Source organism: Lipophrys pholis, assembly GCF_963383615.2.
Source record: "Lipophrys pholis genome assembly, chromosome: 18".
In the NCBI taxonomy this organism is placed as follows: Eukaryota; Metazoa; Chordata; class Actinopteri; order Blenniiformes; family Blenniidae; genus Lipophrys; species Lipophrys pholis.
Window position 1 is genome coordinate 19,300,699 of NC_137646.1, and position 15,216 is coordinate 19,315,914.

Here is a 15,216-nt window from a genome sequence, read left to right on the forward strand (position 1 = left end):
GTGTGTGTGTGTGTGTGTAATTGTTGTTGTTTTTTTACATGCAGTAGGCTTCTTAAAATGTGTACTCCGGGAGTTTTGACTAGCTGGTGATTTGAGCCCAGGTATACTGTGAACAAAGCACTACACACTGACTAATCTAAATCAACCATGACGCTTAAACACGCTAAAGGTCTTTTCAAATGTATTATTTTGACATTGATTTTTTTTCTTTTTTTTTCTCTTTTCAGGAACTGTAATGAGTCTAAGTACTCATGCGTTGTTGTTTTTTTTTGTGTTTTTTTTTCTTTTTCTTTTGTGCCCCAAAACTATTCATTTATTTTGAATGGGTAAACTTCAGTTAGGCTTTTTTTTTTTCTTCTCGGTGCATGTGAAACATGAAAAGTTCTCTACAATCAAAACGTTTGACCAGTGGCGGGGGGGTCGGGGGGGTCAGATTGTTAAGGTGACTCTATACTAACTAGTAATGCTACAGTGTATTTAATGTGTCCTCTAATATTTCTTTAAATAAATTGAAAAAAGAAAGTTGAACCATCCTCTGAAGAAACTTTCAGTGGTGAGAAATGACGTCTGGCAGGGAAGAGGGGAAGTTTGAACTCTCGTCTTTCAGACTGAGCTCAGGTGGGGGAAAAAAATAAAAAATAAAATAAATAAAAGAATTAGGAGAAGCTTTTCTGCACCGGCACCAGTGTTCCTTGCTGCTCGGGTGCAAAGCCCACAATAAAAACTTGAGGAGGATTTCGAACACGACTTTTCACCCACAGTCGCCAGTGAAATCATCCACGTCCTGGATTCTCTCCCGGCGACGGCGACTCAGTCTGCGGACACCATTTTGAATCTCGGCCGCCGTGCTGGATTTCCCCACAGTGCGTCTTGGCTATCTAGTCTTCTTTTGCTCCTCAAAGTTCACAGCAGGTCACGCGCCTCAACCTACCAGGCGCAGTCTTGATTCCAGCTCATCTAAAGTGAAACTAATGGCATGCATAATACTTTTTATATTTGGCATTACACCCAGCCCTCCCCACCTGCCAGGGAAAGTAACGATGAGTACAAATCCACTGCAGTCCGGGCCAAAGCTAAACCAACCGTGCCCAAGTCCTGTTGGTTTAACCCCTTCCTACCACCACCTACTCACTGAAAATATAGGCGGACTCCATATCTCTATGTTTATCCTCTTGTACGGTTATTCTTCGTGTGGCGGGTCACAAGAGTCGGGTGAGAGCGACAGTGGACAGGGAGGATGACTGTGGTGGCGGCGGAGGAGGAGGAGGAGGAGGAGGAAGAGGAGGCGGTGGCGGTGCTGATGACGGAAAGAAAGAAGCTCCTCCCCTCAGACGGACACCGGGCAGGTGATGACCTTGTCCTCCAGCATGACGCTGACCACCAGGAAGACGAAGTACAACATGAACATGATGAAGCCGAGCAGCTTGCTCATGCGCCACTTGCAGGCGGCGATGGAGATGATGACGAAGAGGAGCATGAGGAAGAGGAGCACGATGGCGCAGAAGAGGCCGTTGGAGCTGACGGGAACCGGCCGGAGGTCGTTGATGAAGGACCACATGAGCCAGGGGAACGGCAATCTGCAATGGCACAAACACACGGCGGCGAAGATTCACAACCACATCATCAGAATCACGTTTGCAGTTTTGATTGTAAAAGAGCGGCGTCATGAATTCACCCATCCTTACATGTGTACAGACAACTACGGACGAGTGCAGTGATTAACAGGAGCGTCAGTCACACACGGTCAGATGAGTCGGCGCCACATGAAACCTCAAAGTGTTTCATCTGCTTGTGTTCCCAACATGCCGTAATCGCTTCGTCTAGATTTCCCCGCGAGGCGCAAACGTTCAGTTACCGATACAGGCGGGAAGCAAACTCACTCCGGCCGCTCAGACCGACAGACGATCAGCGCGATATGAAAATGAAATGAAGTGAAATGAGATCTCATCTTGTCCTATTTGGCTTATTTCTATTGGACATTACGCGGAATTGGTTCGAGATCCAAACGGCGTGTCGTTGGAACACAAACGACGGGCGCCTTGAAAACGGAATTCCACAATAAAACAACTTGTCTGACATCCCCAGTAGCAAAGGGATCCACTGATTCACATTGTGGAAACTCTAAAATGAATAAAAATGACGACGTAACAACATTCTGGGCATTTTCTCTGCATCTATATGAGTAATTACCCAGTTTCTTTCACTATTGGTTGAGCTCTATTTTTTAATTTGTTCACCATAGATTTCATCACAAGTGCAGCTTGAGTGATTGTTTTACAAAAGAAGATGCGAGTGTGTCTCGGTGTACGCTGCCTTCGCCCCTAGGTCTGAAATAAAGTATGTACAGAAGACGGTTTTGACCAAAATGAAAACCACCACTTATAATCACTCAGTCACTTCTTGTTCTCATAATGCAGCAATAATACATTTCATTCCAGGCTTCAGAAAGGACTCCGGGGATTACAGCCAGTACAACGTAAATCTAAAAACAAAACCCGGCGCAGACTGAAATCGTGCTCGACTGACGGCGTACCCGACGGTGATGTCAAAGATGTTGGAGCCCACAGAGCTGGAGACCGCCATGTCACCCAGCCCCTTGCGTGCCACAATGACACTGGTGATGAGGTCAGGGATGGAGGTTCCAGCTGCTAATATAGTGAGGCCCATAATCTCTTCTGTAATCCCGATGGTTTCACCAACCTGCAAAAACAAAAAGGAAAAAAAAAAAAGAAGAAGAAGAAGAAAGCTAAGCTTTGGAGTAAGTAAAGCCTAATCTTTTGCTCCGGCTATTTTTAATTTAAATAAAAGTTTAGCTGAGAGTCTCTGAACAGCCAGGACCGTTTATAAGTCGAAGGTTCTGGAATTATAGTTCCGTTATGTCAAGGAAGGAGAAACAGGGAGGAGAGGAGCCGGTTATTTCCATCCGTGTCGTGCTGTCATTTCACAATGTCATGTCCTCTGCGGCGCACACGTCTTTTTATACCTGGTGAGCCCACCACACCATCAGGTAGGAAAACGCTGCGATCCAGCAGATGGCGCCCACGAAGGTGATAGGGAAGAACTTCTTTGCTGCCTGCGGGTGAAGAAAAGAAAGAGTAGAATGTCAGAAATCGCACAAAGAGATGTAGGGGGAAGCCCAGTTTGAGAAGGACGTACTGTTTTCCTGACGTCGGGCAGCGTTAACCACAGAGGGAGGACAATGGGCATGATGAGGAGGTAGGTGCAGCGCTTGCGGCAGGATTCGGGCCAGGACAAGCTCAGAGGCTGGTCCTCTTCTTCCTCATCTTCGGCCTGAGATAAAAGAAGAGAATGGAAAAAAAAAGGAAAAGAAAACATCCATCAAAAAGAGAAACTGTACATTAAAGGACACTGGATTAGAAAAGATTAATAAAAACCTGAACGACAATCAAACCTCACAGTTTTCTTTTGTAATAACTACATTTTCAACACAAATATTAAAGCTTTTTTTATTTTGTAAATGTGTCGTAAATTTTGTTTATTTCAAAACATAATATTTGGCTTTTTTACAACTTCAATTTATTATATAAATCAAAAAAACATTGTAGAATTATTTCTTGTACTTGGCAGGAGACTTGATCTGAAGTACTTAATGGCAAAAAAAATTTAATTAAAGAGGTTAAGGACAATTGCCATGTGGTATATTTACTATACTATACTACACTACACTACACTACACTATACTATACTATACTATAGTACAAGACTGAAGCTCAAAGGATGAGAAGTCACTGTTAAACCCTCTCATGGTACAAAGAGGTATTACAAGTCTTCAGACAGTCCTGCAGCAAAATACACAGAAGCTTTTTTTTGGTCACATTTTGTCAATTAAGTTAGTTTAATTAGTTTGTTTTGTAGGAGTAGTTTAGTTGTAAGTTACATTGATGGATAGTTTATTTTATGTGTGTATTTGTATCTGTAGCCGTATGGTTAAAACCAGAGATTTATACAGTATTGGAAAAATGTCGTGTGCATTTTACTCAGGTTTGCAAAAATACTTGAGAAAAGTCCAAGTATTCTTCTTAAATACTACTCAAAGTGTGAGTAACTGTTAGACACCCCAATAAATTTACCTGTATAAAATCTCTATAGTTGCACAGTTCTCAGAGGAAGTAAGTCAATCAAACCATCTAATTTTATTTATAAAGCACTACTTCATACAATATATCAATAAAAACTTGTAAAAAGAGTCTAAACATCGTTTTCTTTTGGAAACCAATGCAAAGATAAATCGCAGCTCATTTCAAAAGTAAAGCAGAACACAGATGTAAGTTACATTCACTCAAGAGTAAAAACCAACAGAGATAATGAGCCTTGAAGTTTTTTGTTATGAAGAGAGTTCCATGTTTTCCCCGATGTCGCCACAAAAACATATATATAGTCGATTAGAAAAATAATCATTCCAATCAAAGTGTCCTCTGTGGAGCTCCAGCTCTCCGCAGTGAGACGTCGCAGAGCTCTGCAGAGATTGGTGACCTTAAGACAGAGCGGCCTGTGAATTGGGAGATTGCGCCCGAGCCTGAAGGGCTCCGTTCCACCAGCCATCAGGGCCTCGTCACTGAGTGACTGCTGATGTTGGCTGCACCGGCAGACCCCTGGGGTCTGATTGGACCCGCCGCCAGAATGCCAAATGAGGCAAACGCCGCAACCTCTGTGCGATTAGCATCTGGCAAGCTGGTTAAAAAAAAAAAAAAAAAAAAAAAGACAACTAAATTATCTTCTCATTTACCAACACGGACTCTCAGTTAAACATTCTGGCTCACGTGAAAGAGCACAACAACAACAACAAAGTCCTCCGAGTAGAAGGATGTCCTGGTCCCTTTGTAGCCAATTATACCTGATGACGAGGAACTACGGGGACCGACACAGAGCAGGTCGGCACATGCAGGATTGACTGGAACACGAGGATGACCTGGAGTGTGTCTCGTGCCCCTTGTGGGAATCTCTCGTCAGCGAAGGTGTACAAACAAAGGCAGCCGACGGGTGCAAGAGACACTGGGTGGAAAAACCCACAGTGAAACACATGGTGGTGACAGATGTTGTACAGTAAATAGTCCCGAGTCGTCGTCCCCCCCCGCTGCCTTATTTCAAGCGTTACAGATTGGATAAGATCGGCTAACCTGAGAGTCGAGCGGGAATCTTTAAAAGATGGCTCCTGCACGACTCATGAATCATATGGCGCTTATCCCACTGTGACAGCTCCTGCCGTTGAGTATTGCCTGGTAACCTTGGTAATCAGAGCTGCCAAACAAAAGGCAGCGCTTGCATCGCTTATGCTCAGCATTCTGATTTCTCCTCCTCTCCATATCCAGATGGCTGTATTGTTGTCTGTTAAAAGGGCCTAAAAACCCCAAAAACCTGGGCCTTTGGAGGACTGTTCCTGGGTGCAAAGACATGGAGGATTTCATCGATTAGTGTCGCTATTTATCAGCTTTAGTCCGGTGTCGACTAATAACGAGGAGGAACGCTTCTTTTGAATATCGTTGCACAATATTGACGGTCCACATAATGCTGACGGGTCCGCCCCGCACCTTTTTTTCGAGAACTGTGCGCGAGTTGCAGTGTCTGGCTGACACGGCTCAGTAGGAATCTGTCATTTATCTATTTATGATTTACTTTGCTTGCTTTGTGTGCTACAGTACCCCATAGAGCTGGCCTACCAACACTTACTTGGTTCCCAAATGCCAGCCCCTTGGGGGCCTTTCCTGCCCTTGTGGTGCCTCAGTTGGTAACACTGCCAACTCTGTGCTTTAAGGCACTGACTTTTATCAGGCACCACAGAGCTGCAAGGGGAGGCGTGACATTTGCTAATATTTTTTCTTTTTCTTTTTTTTGTTCCTTCTTCCTGGAGGGAATCGTCTGCGCTGGTTACCCGGTGTGAGGCAACAAAGCTACATGGGCCGAAATAGATGGAAAAAAAGTAAAAACCCGACAAAAAGGATGCGCATAAGCAGCAAACTTCATTAATTTGTATTATTCTGCTGTTTTTTTTATTTGCAGCTGCAATATAAAATACAATGCACATGCGTGATAAAAGCCTTTGATGCATTGCAATGTGTTTTTTCTTTATTTATAGTGCATACTTTTTTTTTTTTAAAGATCAGTTGATTTTACAGGAGGTTTAAAAAGGTGATTACATGAACTCTACAAATATACGGCGTGACGCATCCTTTGATTACTTGCACAATTCACTCAGATACACATTACTCAGATTTTAATATCACCGCATTGACTTCTTGTGTCTTCGTGATTGATTTTTAAAATCCTTTCACTCGTTTCTAACGCTCCGGGTGTTCTTAGGCTATTTATCAGACTCCCTCTTATTGTATGAACATTAGGTCATTATCTAGTGGCCTTTTAAATTATACACAAAGCACAAAGTTAGAATAAATAAACCTGCCTGGAGACATGAGAAATAAACAGAGTTGACATTTTGAAAGGCAAACACCTTTAACGAAAACAGTTTTGACTTAATTTTGTATTCATGACTAAGGTGTAATTGTTTGTCATAATGTATTATCATCATTATTATTATTATTATTATAGTTTGCAGTTACACAGTCTTGTGTATGTTTTCATCTGTGACGCACTTTGCTTTCTGTTGTATGAAAAGTGCTTTATAAATAAAGTTTGATTGATTAATAGGCAAAACATCTACTGATAAAAGTAGAAGAAACGAGTCACACAGGATTTATTCAGCAATCATCATGAGAAAAAACATGAGATGAAAGCTATCTGTGTGTATTAACTTCAAAATATAACTTTTTTCTTTTTTTTTTTTTTTAAAGAAAACTCATAATTACGGCTGTTTGGTGAAATCTGAGCGTATATGATGATTCCCTTTTTTGACGGCCCTCAAGGATTTTATCAGGAAATTGCAATAAAGGCTGTAGATTTTAATTTGACCTTACCCACACCCTCATTCCCTCGCCTCCATTGCCAGGGCATCCGGGAGGAATTGAACAATTAGTATGACGGGGCCTCTGGCGGCGTATGCAAGTGTGAGCTGTTTTCAGCAACTTCCTGGCTGACACAGACAGGTGCACTGTGGGACGCACTTCTAAAAATAGTCACATGTAAGAATAAGGTGTGCCAGGAAGGCTCCAGGTCCTGGAAATGTACTGAATCACCACCTGAATTAAGTGTCCCCTCTATCTTACTCATTGCATTCACCTCAGAGCCACTGATCATGTAAAAATGCCCAATAGCGGAACAATTTTGGCTATTTTAGACGTAATAAAGCCAACAGTGTAATAACATCCGAACAGTAATCCATCAAAGTTATGATACTATTGGTTAGATATGCTATTATTGAAGTCGCATTTTAAGAAAAAAAATCCTTTGAATATGTAATTACTGCAGCCAAAAGTGTAATAATGGCCAAACAATATAGTATTAATAGAAGTAAAAATAAGCTATTTCTCATTTAATTGCAGTTTTTGCTTTTTAAAGAGATGTAGTTATTATACTCAACATGCAATTATATTATTACCAAGTTATTACACGACTGGCTTTATTAGGTATAAAAGTCCCCCCAAAACGATTACGCCATAGGTAATAGCAACATCACAGGTTGCGACACACCTCACATCAGTCACATTAGTATGATGACACGATGACGTGAAATCTAAACGGTCCGGGGTTGTTTTTCGCAGTGAGATCACTCGGCCACAGAGTAAAGGATCCGGCCGAAAACAACTTGCAGTGGGCTGGATCAATACACACATGGTCGTATAGCAAAACGGAGCTCATCTTTAGCCGTTTCCGCCGCAGTGGGTCTATTCTGGGAGCCTCTTATGCACTTCCCCACAGGTTTGTATTTATAGTCAACTGTATCTCTCCTCAGAGGAGTGCTGTGTGTCAAAGTGCTACAGTATGTTTCAGCTGGAGGGAAAGCTTTTTTTAGTTGCGGGCAAAACAGCGGAGTAGGACAGTTTTATTCTTAGACGGGGCCTTGATTCAAAGGAGAATCGTAAAAGATTAAAAGCCGTCCTCACGGCTACGTGGAGGAGGCTGCCGGCCGTGACGCAATGGGGATGCAAAACATGCACGAATTTGAATTAGATTTGGAGTCAGTAGCCCAGATCAAGGTAAACTGCATCTGATTAACCCACAAAACAGTACGTGATATTAATCAAGAAAATGTAGGCGTAAGTGTAGATTCATATGACTGGGTTCATTTTAAAGGCATTAACTATTTGTTTTGCGAGTTGAAATTACAATCTATAGAAATTCTCTTCAACCGACTTGGGAAATATTTATAATAGACTTATGGGTTTGTTTGTTTTTTTTCGGACAAAGCTGTGAAGCCAATTTACCACAAAAATGGACCGATTTTTACATCTAATTTATCGTTTCCAGTTCAGCCCTTTCAGGCCTCGGCTGTCGTCGAAAAAAAAACATCCCCTCTTTTTAATTTCGCCTCAGATGGCACCCATGGCTGCATCTGCCATTGCTTTATTTATCCGGAGAAGCGCATTGAGGGGGTTAAAGGAAACAACTGATGCACCTGTTGCACGGAAGTCAGCTTTCAGAAATCTCAGAAAAGAGCCTTGTGGAAAAGACTAGTGGAGCGTGATGTCACATTTTTGGACAATTAGTAAGCAGATATCTCTCTCCTGTTTTATCTTCACAGCTGGATGCGGCAACGTCAATCAGCAGATTCTCCTCAGAGAGAAAATGTACAAACAAAATCATCCTGAGGCCAGTTTCGCTTTTCAAAAGACCATCTTTCCCAGTTTTCTCTTCCCTTCATCATATTAACATTTCAAGTATTTCAACTGCTGTTTTCTGGTTTAAACACCAGTTTGTTTTCTAATTTTAACAGTTTGTTTTATTGTAATTTTATTGTCGCATATTTTCAAATTAAATGTTTTTACACACAATCTGATGACTATCTTCAAAGAAATTGTGTCCATTTCTATTATTTTCCATTGAGTTGTGTCATTAAAGTTCTAAAATAACAATAAAGAAGGCCTTGTTAAGGTTTGTAAAGCCAGATTAATCTCTATAACGTGTGCATGTTGGGTTGTGAATCATCATGTTTGGTCTTTCACACAATCTCCCACTGAATATCTTAGCCTCGACGACCAAGATGAAGAGAACCCCCCCCCCCCCCCCCCCCCCCCCCACCTACTGAACAACGATTGCTGGGTCCAGCTGGTGACTCTGTCATTGATCTAAAGGGTGAAACTGCAGCAGGAATGCCGCTGCACCCATCTCCGCTCTGTTCTCTCTGCTCTGAATCAGCGCCTGCTTGCCCCAGGACCGTCTGCCGGCCCGGTGGGTTGCCGCATCCCACCGTCATCCTTCATGCCCGGACAACTGCCGCAGGTGGCGTTCGGCGGCTCGGTGAGCCTGGCGGCTGGTCAAAGACGCAATGTGTGTGTGTGTGTGTGTGTGTGTGTGTGTGTGTGTGTGTGTGTGTGTGAGAGGGAGAGAGAGAGAGAGAGAGGAATCTTCGGTGTGAGCCGTCGGTGGTGGGAAGCAGCAGGTAGGGGAGGAGTGTGATTACAGAGCTCAGTGGGAGTAGGCGGGTCTTTGGCAGGTCTGGCTAAAGATGGAGGAACTCGCGCCGGCGCGTGCTGGGAAATTATCAGCAGTAGTGACCCGCGCCATAGTCGGCGCAACCTTTGCATCAATCACGCTCAAGGTGGAACACGGACGCAGACGAGAGAGGCGTAAAATATTCATAAATGCCTCGCCGACTTTGATATGCGCCAGACAGTTCCGTTGCCTCTCGGCACTTGGTTTGATCGGGAGCGCGACTGGTGTGGAGTTGGGGGTCAGTGTGTGTTTCGGGTGTCTTACCGTCTCGCCCTCTTGCCCTGCAGTCCCATTCATGGGTGGGGTGACCTCCACTTCAACACTGGAGCTGTTTGGAAGGTTTTTATCTGCAGGGAGTTGGAAGAACAGATAGAGTGATAAGTATTCACACCAGTTTCTCATCAATTTAAAACTGGAACTGTGCTGCTATACTGCCTTATAGCGCAGCAGTAACAGTTATGAGCATAAAATCTTGACTAGTTCCACCCGGCTACATTTCATGGCACATGGTGTTGTACATATTGTGCATGTTCAACCATCTTCAATACTGCTTTTTGTTGGCAGGTTACTTGAGCTGATCCCAACTTATCAGTCCATCCCACAGAGTAGACTCAGAGAAACAGACAATTGCACTCTTTTTTTCTACCTACAGTTCATTTATGTCTACCAAATGATCTAATGCCTTTGGACTTCAGGAGAGATTCAGAGTGCTGTGAGAAAACAGATCGAACCTGTGAGAGTGCAAACCAAGATGCCTATATCAAGGAATTGAGTTGACATAGTGTCAATATTGGAGCATTTCAATGTAATTGTTGAAAACAAACTACGGGTGAAAACAAGGTCCACCTTGGACAGGTCATCAGTCTATTACAGGACAGACAAAGAGAGGCAGACCCACCCCCGACTCAAACCGGGGATTTTTTCACTGTTATGTGAGAAAGCAAACCAATACAACACTGTGTGGCCATACACAAGCATTCTAGATACAAAATGGTTCAATAAACCACTTGAGCCCATTAAACAATAGTTTTACACTTAGTCCATTTCTCTCCGTGTGTGTGTGTGTGTGTGTGTGTGTGTGTGTGTGTGTGTGTGTGTGTCTGTGTGTGTGTGCGCACAGTCAAAAAAATCAAGCACTTCAGGTTAATTAGTGATTTTAATTTGCCTGTAGGTTTGAATGTGAGTGTGTGTCTGTCTTTCTGTTTTGGACCCGTGTTGACTGATGACCTGTCCAGGGTGAACCCTGCTTTTCCCCGCGGCACTAACTTGAACAAAGAAGGATAGAAATTGCTTGGATATATCTGGAGAATCGTGAAAATCAATAGATTCTGTTTACGGAAGCAGCCCTTTGTGAGAAACCACCTGCACGTCTGAGGCTGACACCCTCCTCCTCCCCATCAATTCCTGATGGCTGACGTGACTCAATTTCATTTGGGGCCAGACTCACTTAACAGCCATTATTAAAATGCAAAGAGCCGAAAGCCATGTCATCAGATGATAAAACTATAATTGCTGTGGAAATTGCTTAAATCCGAGTGTGGTTGTGACAAATTTGGAAATATTCTCAGACAGATAATGCGACGGGATACTTCCATGGTCCAGCAGATGACCTCAACCCTTCATTTGGATGCCGTGACATTTTAGACGAAGCTACTCCCAACTGTAAATGTTTAACCAATGACGTGCAATCAAACTTAAAATATGTAACGATCGAAAAGTACAGTATACACGGATGGCTACCGGTCATGCATTTTGATTAAGAGGGTAATATGTTAATATAGTGCTGTTAGCATAATTTGGCCTGGTTGATCACTGCCCATGTCTGGCCATGAAAGAGCTTCCTCCGGTCTCCTGTTTATTCTCCGGACTCTTTGAAGTGAATAAAAAAAAAACACACATAAATTACACTTGTCTGTGACTGCGATTGATTTAAATATTGCTTAAAAAGAACACTTAGAGTCCTTGTTTAACATCTGGTTTGACGCCCACTGATTATTTCCCCCAATATTTACTATGGGAAATGAATGGCTCCATTCTCAGGTCGTGGGAGAGGTTTGGCTTTCAAGCACGTGCAGGCGTCTCCTCATGGCTTCTTACCTGAACGGCTTGCGACTCCATTGGCCTTCTCGCTGTCCTCCACTTGACATTTCTTTTTCGCGATCTTGTGAAGGATGGATGCTTTCTCTCTAAATTTTCCTGCGAAAGAAGGAAAAAACAAAAACAAAAAACAAAAGAAGAAAAAATAAAAAGACTTAAACCAGGACAAAGTGTTGCATATTGAAGCATTTCCAGTGCCTCATGGTTTCATCCCGGTCGGTCCTCATTCGCTGTCACCTTTGGACGTAAATGTACAGCCTGACCCAAAAACCTCTAACGCAACAGATGTCTAAAAATCTGACTCGTAAAAACTTCTGCTGATAGCATTTATTGATTCCTTAAATCCATTAATAACGGAAGGACAACGAGATGACGCAGTGGACCGGACATAAACCGTGACCTTGCAGGTTATATAACCAGCGTGCCCTCTTTATATTTATAATAACGGCTGACGCAAAGCAACCGTACCCAATGCTGTAATGACCAACAGCAACTGGCTGTCGGCTTGTGGAACCACGATTTTCAATAAAACTGCCATGTCCTGGAATCCCCCCATAGCGCACACACGCAAACAAGACCACATGAGCTACATAGGAATCATGGAGCGCACGTTGCAGATTCCCTGCAGTGGGTTAGATTTTAATATTTGATAGGTATTCTGATTGGCAATCATCAATAATAGCTGCAGATGGCATTAATTTATTAAAAAAAAAAAAACACACTATGTTTTTACGGGGTATCTCAGTGCTGTTATGTCTCCATATTTCATTTCATTATTCAATTATGTATGTCTGTTTTTGCATGAAGTCCAATCACCTCACCGCAATCAATCTAAAGGATTTTATCTATTTATTTTTTTTCATTTTATGAGGGCATGTCTGATTTGTCAGTGCCTGACACAGCGGCACGTCGATACCTACTCCACCCAGCCATGTCAACACTGTCTGTGACCTTCAGGCAAAATCATTAACCACCCCAAGTCACCGCTGGCCTTCTTTTTGTCTCCTCTGTCTCACCATACATTTTTCCATCATCTGTGTTTTTTTTTTTGTCACTCAGGCCCTGTTCACAAAAAACTAAAACAACTATTTTTCTCACTCTGTATTTCCTTTGATTGTACAAACACACACACACACACACACACACACACACACACACACACACACACACACACACACACACACACACACACACACACACACACACACACACACACACACACACACACACACACACACACACACACACACACACACACACACACACACACACACACAATCACACACTTGACTGCCTTGCCTTGATATCACTCACGTTAGGCACACAAAGTTGGCTGTGTATGGAAGTAATGGGGTGTGTGTGTGTGTGTGTGTGTGTGTGTGTGTGTGTGTGTGTGTGTGTGTGTGTGTGTGTGTGTGTGTGTGTGTGTGTGTGTGTGTGTGTGTGTGTGTGTGTGTGTTCTCCATTATGCAAATGCAGGTGTAAGGTGAATATCAGATATCTGCTTGGGCTTACAAGTCACTGGATTGGGTTTTCTACTATAAATACAAAAAAAAAAAAAAGCTCTGCTTTCAGCACACCAACAGATAGATGTGAATTTGCAAAAGACTTGTGAAATCTGTGAGCCGCTCACACAGAAGCAGTGAAGCCGCAGAAAGGAAATCTAAACATGTCAAGCTGCTATAAGCACATCAAATCGCACAGATTCCACTCACAACTTTTGATTCTCACGACATTTTAGCTGTTTTTTTCTTTCTCAGTTGTGAGTGTGCTTAGCCCAGCTAAATGTTATGTTGTCAGGCCAATGAATAGCTGTTGTCAGTCTTTATTATTAATTATGGCGTCTGCTCCGGGTCACATTAATCATGAGGTAGATACTTGTCATCATTATAAGTCATCATGAGAAAAAAAATAAGGTGAGCTTAAAAATACTTATTATACTAGAAGTATTTCTTGACGCTATGTAATACAATTGTAAATAAGACAAAATAACTACATGACTTCCTTATTAAAATAAAACCTCTAACTACGGGTCCAAAGAGCTGATGTGAAATTTCTTAGGAAGTCTGACATCAACCAAAATTTGCTATCAAGCGCTGACAGCCTTTCATTTATATTTTAAATTACACTTATATAACGTGTCCAGTCTGCTGGTGAGGTAGAGTTGATTATCTGTGAGATGGCGATAGATTTTATCCCCATGTGATAATAACAATTCAGCATGTACTTGTTTCCTGCAACTAACTTAACCCGCCAACATAATAAAGTGTCCATTACCTTCTGTGACTGGTGTTACAGTACACAGGTGCACCAGCAGGTAAAGGAAGGCTCCATCACTATGGAAATGACATCAGCCTTTCACATGGGATGACACCCTTTGTGGTTTGAAATCATAATTCCGTTTGAAAATCCAACAAAGAAACGTTTAATCAAAAAGCCTTCCAATGAAGGGAGGGGAATTAACAAAACAAAAAACAGAGATTCCTTGTGAGGCCCGTTTGACGCGCGCACGTTGTCAAAACCACACAATTTGAGGAATCATGAGGCAATAGCGGAGTCATTCTGACTATCAAAGATAAGCCTTTCTCTTGCCATCTTACGCAGCTGCTCATTTTCACCGCCAGCTCCGACTGTTACACAACCGCTGGGCGGGTGGATGAGTCACTCCAGTTTGCCAAATTCAGCGACGTATGTCTTGGGTGTGTGCACCCGCTGCCGGTGCAAGTGAGACCTCCAAGTGAGCGCTGAAGCATGGAGGATGTATTACTCAAGGTCGCAGATGATTAACAGCGACAACGAAAAAAAAAAAAAAAAAAAAAAAAGAAGAAAGAAATGGGGAAAAAAATCTTGGTGTGTTTTCTGCATTTTTAAGGAAAAAAATTGGCGGATGATGTTAAACTAAACTAATCATACTTTATTAACCCCCCCATGGGGAAATTCCTTTTCAGGTCTTTTGAGAAGATTTTATACATTAGAATTCATTGTACATTACACACAGTAACAATTTGTACAAATAGTTTGAAATACATATAAACCCAAACACTAAAAATGAAGGGGGTGGGGTGGGGGTGGGGTGGGGGTGGGGGGGGGGGGGGGGGGGGGGGAGACGTAAAATTCTTATAAAATAATACAAAACAAAAAAAATGGCATGGTTACTATGATTTGCACTTATGTCAGTGAAATCTCAGAGAGGTTGTGGAAACTCAAACGTAAAACGATGCGAAAAGTGTGTCACAAGCAAACGGAAAACTGGGAGCCGGAGGCGCCGTTTCACGATGGAGATATGAAAAAAATTAATAAAAGCAAGAGGGATGACAGAAGCTGACTCAAAGAAATAAGTAGTGAAAACTTTCGGGCTTACCTTCCTCAGTCATTGAGTGATAATATTTTAGTTTCCCATAAGTCCCAAGCTCTACAACATCACAGCAAAAGACAAGGGTAAGGCGACGGACAACACAGAGAATAGGAAAAGAGTGAACATGACAGAACAAGGCAAGCGCCGCTGGTTCTACGTACATCACACACTGTACAGACACTCACACAGGCACAAGAAGT

At 42.5% G+C, this 15,216-nt stretch overlaps 1 protein-coding gene across 4 annotated transcripts in view; it reads right to left on the reverse strand.

Annotated features, from left to right (window-relative positions):
* Positions 1–15,216, reverse strand: part of LOC308123361 (sodium/potassium/calcium exchanger 2-like) — a 42,398-nt gene continuing 27,182 nt past the window's right edge. For all 4 annotated transcript variants that reach the window (XM_080485806.1, XM_080485805.1, XM_080485804.1 and 1 more), the window contains 6 exons: positions 11,662–11,760; positions 9,829–9,911; positions 3,157–3,291; positions 2,984–3,073; positions 2,534–2,700; positions 1–1,577 (listed from right to left, as the gene is read on the reverse strand). In XM_080485806.1, the coding sequence (XP_080341932.1) occupies positions 1,328–1,577; positions 2,534–2,700; positions 2,984–3,073; positions 3,157–3,291; positions 9,829–9,911; positions 11,662–11,760 (824 nt within the window). In that variant the 3' untranslated portion in view covers positions 1–1,327. The remainder of the gene's footprint in view (positions 1,578–2,533; positions 2,701–2,983; positions 3,074–3,156; positions 3,292–9,828; positions 9,912–11,661; positions 11,761–15,216) is intronic.